An 8,510-nucleotide genomic window follows, 5' to 3' on the forward strand; every position below is an offset into this window, starting at 1 on the left:
TCTTTTGCTAATTTTAAGGAAAAATGTTGGAAATTTGAAGAGAGAGATGGTACTAAAAATTGTTTTTACTATTTTTAAGAAAAAATAATTTGAAAAAAGAGAGGAGTGTGGTTAAGAATTTTCTCTGCTGTTTTTTTGTGGAGAAATGCAATGTGTGAGTATTAAATGTCAATTCTTTTTAGATTTTTATTCGCTAATTATTTATTTTGCTAAAATATGTCAATTCAATCTAAGAATTTATACACGTGTCAATTCCTCCACTTGCCCCACACCAAACCCGAGAACATGTGATATTTGACCCATTGAACTGAAAACCGTAGTTGATATTTCTACAAAAACCCTTATTACTTTTCATCCTCTTCAAATAAACCTCTGTAAAACCCTGATAGTTTCTGTATCTAAACCCCTAAATCCTAAAATGGCCTTACGAGCGGCGGCAGCCACGATTCCGGTAGCACCCAGAGGTCTCCGGGCACTTTTCTATTCATTTTCCCCAACTTTCCTTTGCATCAACCGAAGGCGCAAGTAGAGAAGCAGCCGCCGGCTGAACCATCCACAAATCTCTTTGTTTCCGATGAGTTAGTTCCTTATTTACTATTGTATTCTTTTTCTCCTAACAAGTTTTCTTCGTTTTTCCCTTGCAGATCGATTATTTTAAATATATTAGTAACTAACATTTTGTTTGGATGTTGTTACATATTATTTTTATAATGTTGCGTTGTATTATTTTATCGTACTGTATTATTTTAATGAATATAATATTTGTATATATCATTTTTCGTCATTACATAATGCAACACATCAACCATTTGAATCTGAAACCTACCAGAAAAGCAGGTTACGGGTAGAGCTATAATGAAATGACAAGTTAAAAGATAAAATAAGATTATTAAATAATAAGTAAAGACAAAATAAGAAGAAAACATTAAGGTTATAATGCAATCACACCAAATTGGTCGTTACACATTATCTCATAATGGATTTAAATGATTTAATATAATAGAATTTAAGTAACAATAAAAACAAATATTGTATTTAAACTAACAAAACAATATAATGGATTAAAAATCAAAATATACATTGTATCTAAACTAACATTACAATACAACTGATAACAACCATCCAAACAAGGTGTAAGAATTTTGTTACTCTATGTTTTTTTCTGGGATATATTGGTACAACTTGCGTTAAATGTTCAATATGAGTTCATAGATTTCCAATAGAATTCAGATCAGTCTATGTTTTTGCTAGAAAATATCATCAATTGTTGTAATGGTCCTGGTCGTTGATTTAGTTCTGATTCTTTGAGAGTAAAAAGATAAATAATGAGGTTGAACCGAAAAGGATTTCCTTGTTTTGGATCTTATTCTTGTATGTAATACGTAGCCAAACTTTTCTTGAAAGCCAGTTTGTAATTTGTTTTGATTGTCAGATCTATTGTAAGAAATGAGATGAGTAAATTAGGTAGATAATGATGTATTTGTTGACAAATGAGCATCAGTAGGTGGTTATGGTTCCTTAAAATGTTTTCAAAAGAAATGTTATAATTCTGTGTTTTTGAAGTCGGATTTATATTAAGTAATGATGATGTATTTGCTGACTTATGAACATCATCAGCTGTCATCTTTCTCTTAAATAAATTTGTGTTTGAGACCACCTTGCAAAACTTCTTAGTTTATACTCTTAGTGAGACATTTTTCTTCTGGAAAGAATAAAGGTTCCTGTGATCCTGTCAGACTTCATGTCATCAAGGATCATACAACATTAAATGCAAGTTGAATTTAGTTTCTGTCTAGGGTGGTATGGAAGTCATTTTACATCTATTGTTTGGAGCTGGACCATGAAACTGGTGGTTTCTGAAGTTCTACCTTATTTTCTTTATCCTCCATTCAGGTCTTAGCAAACGTACTACCTCAGAAGGGCTTCGAGATGCATTTGCCAAGTACGGTGAAGTGCTCCATGGTCCGTTTTACTTGTATCTTTCATATCTCACTGGTTAAAACGTAACATGAGAGAGCATATGATGAAATAGTATAGATGAATTTATGTAGTATGTTATGCTTTTGCAGCCAGAGTGGTGACAGATCGTGTATCTGGTTATTCAAAGGGTTTTGGTTTTGTTAGATATGAAACTTTGGAAGGGTCTGCAGCTGGTATAGAGGGCATGGATGGCCAGGTGAGTTGTGATGCTAGAGATTTCTTTTCTAAGTAGTGAGTAAATTTACTAGTAAGGTTTGCTTATTAAGCATTCAATTAAATTTTGAATTTTTTTATCTTTCTATCCTGAACGTTCTTTCTAAAATTTAGATCCCAAATTACACTACCCACATGTAATAACCTAATTTATTGGACTGTCATCCCAAATCAAGTGAAACTATTGAACTATTATGTACTATCTTTACAAGAAAATTTTGACAAAAAAACTATCTCTACAAGGAAATGTACGCCTACATAATCAGATGTACTGATTTGGAGAAACCTATTTATATTATAAAAGAAAGGAATCAACATCAGTTAACTATGCCTTAAATCTCAGCTATATGATCCATATCCATTCTCCTATATTCAGGCCTTGGGCATACTTGAAAAGCATATACATACTAATTTTACGTAGGTGACTTCATTTTGGGTGTTATCATATTATAACTTTTTTTTTATGCTGATCGTTGACTTAATGCAATATTGTTTCAATACTTGAGTCGTCCACTGTATAAGATGTACACGGATAATTAAGCGTCCAACACCCGTATATCATGTTAATGGTATCTAAGGCCTCTTGGTCCATGCGTGTTCCACTTCTGTCATTTGTCAATGGATGTATATTTCTCAGATTTGAATGCATTGTCTTACTGTACATCCTTGCCACTAATGATTCATGGTTATTGGACCTTCTCTTCCTTTTCTGCCTAGTTTGGAGCTGCTGTGGAGAACCCAACCATGCAACCATTTAACCTCCTAGTCCATGTTTATGCGCCTTGCATTTTTTCCACCTTCTCTTTTATAGTTGTTGATGGATGTGTCAATGCATGCTATTTGATATAGTAATTGCTAATTGGTTTTAGGAGGGTAAAGTTATGGTCTTTCATTTCTCTTTTGTAGTTCCTTGATGGATGGGTCATTTTTGCCTGAGTATGCTAGACCAAGGCCTTGGCTTCCTTCCATTCAGGATGATTGCACTGTTGGTGGATATGGCAATTCCAATGCATCCATATATGACAGGATCGTATGAACTTTTATCAGCTCGTCATAATTGGGATATCATGAATTTGCTCAAAGAAGAATTCTTTATATGAACCATGGTTGCTTAAATGGCGTAAACTAAATAGATGTATTGATTTTTCGGAAGTTCAGTCACCTGGTGTTTGGTGATACAAAAAATGAACCAGACCCAAGGTGACGTTTTTTTCGCACTTGAAACATGTGTGGATCTCGATCATAAGTTCCAAGCTTGCTTAAGTTGATTTATTTATATTAGATGTTTAGTTTTCGTAAGCATGACTTGGCTAGATTGCTAAATTGTTTGTTTGTATTGATTCGAAATGGACCTGAGCAGAATGAATGTAGTTGATCTAGTTTCTAGTTTGGGATCGAGCAAATGAAGGCTTGCTTACTATATTTACAAAGTTCATTTGTGTCTCGTAATTAAAAAAAGAAGAGGGAAGTCAGGTGCAGAAAACATCCTTCGTTACCATGATATAGAAAAGCCCTGCACTCCAAGGAATGTGATATAATCAGTCTATCCTAATGTAAGCATTATTAACTGTTCCTAGAGTAAGCATTAGTGATGCTTTCATGGCTTGAGCTTGTGATCTAATTTTGCCATTGTTTAAAGGCTCTCCTTTGATTTGTGTAATTAAATGTTTCAAGGAGAGAAAGTTAAGAAGTATATTAGTTGGCATGCGCTCTTTGACCCCCTCTGTTTACCATGTTCCTTGCAACTTTGTAATTTGAACTCTCTCCAAGATAGACTTGCATTATTGTTTATAATTTCTTACAACAGCAAAGTTGTGGTTACAAATCATATTTGTTTTTAGTAAATTCACTTATTAGTGTGGGTGTCCATAGTTCAAATGATAAAGATAATCTCTCACTACTTCTCATCATTATGGTATTTTTATACTTTCATAATCGGTTGTTCTCCAGCTCCGCGTGTAGTGGAGCTTAACGTATTAGGCTGCCTTTTTAGAGTATAAGAAGTGCTACTATACACATTTTGGGAAATATTTGGAAGAAATAACAATGTATAACTTATGGCTAGGTTAAACTCTCGTCTCTCTTTATTTGCTTAGAAAACTAAGCTAAGATTTTTAATTTATGACTTTTGATTTATTTTTGTTATTTTAATTTATAAAAAAAATGCTTAAAAATACCTTTTTATTTTATCCAAACACTACAAAATTGCCTCTAGCACTAAAGTAAAGATGAGGTTCGCGTACATTGTATCGTTCTTGAACCTCATTCTGTGGAATTATACCGTGTATGTTGTTGATAATAAAATTGTCTATTTTAACTTTAAAACACCTAAAAATAAGTCAATTCAAAGCTTTTAGATCCCGTTTGAATGCTTAAGAAAAGTGAATTTTAAGTTAAAAATGACTTTTAAATCAAAAAGAAAAAAGTACGCGAGGATGGGGGAATAACTTTTAACCCGTGACTTCTTTTTGTAAATTTTAACTTATTTTAAACACTTTTTTTATTTTGCCAAACACTTTCAAAAGTTAAAAAATAACTTAAAAGCTGATTTGATCAATTTTTAACACCAATCCAAATAGTTAGTCTATCTTTCTTGTTTGGTCTCTTTTTATAGAACTGGTATAAAGTAAAGAATCCATGGTTGTTCTTGTAACACTAGTGTTGTTGTTATCTAGAAAAAAAGTTGGATAAGAAGGTTTGATTTGATTTATGGATTTAACTGACCAACATAATTGATTTTATCTTTTATGAAAAATATTTTCCAAAGCGGTTGACCTTACACACCTCTATTTTACCCTAGCAGTACTATTGTATTTCTCTTTAGAAGGTTAAAAGCACTTCAACTTAGTTTAGCTTGTTATTTTAAAAAAATATGTATTCAAATTAGACCGTTTGTCTGAGGAAATTAACAATCAATCTGATAAAACTTAGAGAAACTGAACATGGCTAAAACATAAAACATTTTTCTATACTAAAATTTCAGAAAATTGAAACTATATAACATGAGTATGCTTACTTGATCAATCCTATTGTCTGGTTAAGTAATAAAAGAAGGCTATCCATCTGTTTCAAAATAATGAACTACAACTTCGTTACTTATTTAACTCGTTAAAACCAAGCAGATGCAGAGATTAGATTCCGCTCCTTCCACCCCAACAGCATAGCCCCGTCTTTCTCCACCAGTGTATAATGCTCCGAGTAACGCTTCATGAGTTCCTTTATCACTGAATTCACATAAGAGCTCAAAGGATATTGGTGAAAACCTGCCATCATGAACCTGGATTTCCACTTTCCCAATAGCTCATGACGTTCCACTCTTTCCTTGCCCTCACATGCTATGACATTTACTATATCCCTAGCCAAACAGTGCTGCTCCACATTGATCCGCTCCTTACTGTCCCTTGGTAGGGTCACATCTATGGACTCAAACATTGCATGGTAGTAATCTAGAGCTTCTACAAACCTAGGGAGAAACGGAGCTGTGTTTGTATTTGATTCTTGCTCCACCAAAGTGACTATCTTGGGACAAAGCGACTTTATCATCCTAATAAGATCATCCCTAGGGTTATTCACATCAACGCTCTCATCAGGGGTGTGGTGAAGTTGCAAAGGGAAGTTTACTGCCAGAGCCTCACCAGGCCTTACATCAAGCATATCCCTAGTGATTTCCGGAGCAAAAACTGGCACTGCATGAAACTCAACTGCAATGTTGAATTTCTCAGAAATTGCTGATAGCCGTTTGGCAACTGCAGCTAATCCGTCTCCCCGAGCGTATTGTGAAACTGGATCATCAATTCCTGTAATACGTACGTAGGGGGCACCACCGGGTCGTGCAGCAAGAGCTTGCAAGAGAGTCAGCCACTGGGTTCCCTGCGCAATTTGGAAGTCTATAATGTGGACGCGATCTTCATTTCTGCATGCTTCTACTATGGCACCATTTGCAGCCATGTAGCCGAACTTTAGATAAGGACATATTTCATAGAGGATATACATGTAGGAGAATAAGTCCTTGCCAGCCGGCTCCTTACACCTCAAACTCCTGTATATGGTGGTTCCAGATAACTCCTTTCTTGCTACGAGGCCTTCTACAATGTAAGCACCAAGACGCTGGATGGGATCTCCAGTAACGGACACAACACTCCTCGCCTTAGCAACCAGTATTTGAAAATCATCTAGCTTGGTTTCAGCAAGGGCTCTGGCGCATGCTATAAGCAACTGCTTCAGAGTGCTAGACGGAAGACCCTGCAAGGGCAAGTCCTCCATTACTTTGTCTCGCTTATCACTTTGAATTCCATTAAGGATGGAAACTAGTGGTTGTTGAGTTTGATGCAAAACTTGGGCTTCCTTGTTCCACGCTCTAGACCTCTGACTTGAGTTTGATGCAAAACTGGGGCTGGATTTCATTGCATCTTCGTCTGGCCCCATTAAAGCAGACTCCAATTGCAGCAGAGTATGTTTCATGTTCCGACTGTAAGGAGCTCCTGGAAGACAGTCTTCAGAGGGGGTTGGCCGATGGAAATATTGGTTATAATCCAGTGAGGAATCACTGGAAGAACTAGCACCTGAAAGATTCTCTGTACAGCTGTGTTGCTCCTGGTAATCACTTGCTGTGGTAAAGGTCTCAGAGTTAAAATAATTCGCAAGTGGCGAGTTTCCTGAATCAAATTTTGAGGTTCCAAACGATCTATTCTCTAGAGAACTAGCAGTAGGGTATGCAGAGTATGACAAATCACTACCGGTCACACCATATCCATAAAAATGGTGCGAGTCCATACTATGCAGCTATCATTAGCTGCTCTATGCACAAAGTATTCTCACTATCACTTGATATCTGCTTCACTGAAATCCACCTGTGGAAAATACAGAGATCAACTCACATCAATTATTCAACCCTCTATCACAGGACAATCAAGCTTTCTAAGGCTAATGGATAGACAAGAACAAACTACGGAACAAAGCACCACTATGGCATGTCTCGTAGGTTGTTAAGAGTTGCTAATTAGTTCTAATCTTAATAGAACAACAACAACATACCCATTGAAATCCCACTATGTAGGGTTTTGGGAGGGTAGAGCAGACATTACCACTACCTTCAAATCCAAGTACTAGAAGAAGAAAACTATGAAGAAAGTATAGCAATTAAATAAGAAAAGCAACGTACAGTCGACAAAAGAAGCAATAACAACAACAAAATAGTATGATAATCGAAACTCAATAAACGACATATGTCAATTGACACCAACAGCAAGAACTACAAGTGTAGTATTTCTAAATTTTCACCTTGTCGGTGCCGGTTCAATTCCCAAATTGTAATCCCCGCCCATTTTCCCTTATCCTGCCCCCAATTCTATTCATAAAAATTAATAATATAAAAGATGGGTCATTTCCTATCAATTTCCCTTCTAAACAAGTTTTTCAAAATAGAAGGAAAAAAAAAACTAATGCATTTTCATGTCTCATGAACCCAAAATAAAAAACAGATCCAGGAAACCTAATTACCTTAGATACTTGTCAGATACACATACCAAAAATTACTGTATAAATCTATTTAATTGCAGAGGAACACCAGAACCACCGACAACAAAAAAGTCCCAATTCGACTCCTTGAAATATGAAAAATGAACCATAGATTACAAAAACAAAATCAACTTTGAATTTCTCAGTTTACCGACGGAGAAAACAAAGAAGATATGCTTTCCTAACAAAATCAAAATCTGAAAAGTAAAAATACCTGATATAATCTGCAGTGGGATTGAGAAATTATGGAAGAAATAAATATATATAGGGAGGAGGAGGAGGAGGAGGAGGAGGAGGAGGAGGAGGAGGGAGGGAAGGTGGTTATTCTTAGAACAGCAGTGACGACTGACGACAATCTGGAAGCTGACCAATAACTCGGTAGAATATTCCACTCTGTTTCAACTTTTGTTGACGCTAGTGGCATATTTATTATACGCGTTCCTCTGTTCCTGTGTTTTTTTACACGTGTAGTTGGCAAACTGGAGGGTTGAGAGTTGGATATTGAATTGGGTGAACACATATAAAATAGAAAAAAATTACTTAACTACACATTTTATTTATTGTTGTAAAATACACTAAATTGAGCAAACAAAACGGAGAGGATAAGAGAATTAAAAGGAGAGCAGACGAGGAAAACAAAATTCTTCTGTGTTGGTGTATCAAATTCTGTGTACAAGGGTAAGAATTTATAGGAGAATAAGAAGTGATTGTGGGCAAGTTGCCCACTTTTAGTGGGCCCCACATGAAGAAAATTAAATGCAAGTAGGCAAGTGGACATTCAATCCAACTTGTTTTTTAAC

At 35.5% G+C, this 8,510-nt stretch overlaps 1 protein-coding gene and 1 pseudogene across 1 annotated transcript; one reads left to right on the top strand and one right to left on the bottom strand.

The window, feature by feature from the left end:
- The first annotated feature begins 389 nt into the window (after window positions 1-389).
- On the top strand, window positions 390-3,844 carry LOC129870720 (organelle RRM domain-containing protein 2, mitochondrial-like; annotated as a pseudogene).
- A 1,292-nt stretch (window positions 3,845-5,136) lies between these two features.
- On the bottom strand, window positions 5,137-8,097 carry LOC129870362 (scarecrow-like protein 21). Its single transcript, XM_055945119.1, has 2 exons — window positions 7,925-8,097; window positions 5,137-7,043 (listed from the first exon to the last, which is right to left on the bottom strand). The coding sequence occupies exon 2, from the start codon at window positions 6,964-6,966 to the stop codon at window positions 5,302-5,304; it is 1,665 nt and encodes a 554-aa protein (XP_055801094.1). The 5' UTR covers window positions 6,967-7,043; window positions 7,925-8,097; the 3' UTR covers window positions 5,137-5,301.
- Window positions 8,098-8,510: the final 413 nt, after the last annotated feature.

This window comes from Solanum dulcamara, chromosome 10, assembly GCF_947179165.1.
Source record: "Solanum dulcamara chromosome 10, daSolDulc1.2, whole genome shotgun sequence".
Taxonomy (NCBI): domain Eukaryota; kingdom Viridiplantae; phylum Streptophyta; class Magnoliopsida; order Solanales; family Solanaceae; genus Solanum; species Solanum dulcamara.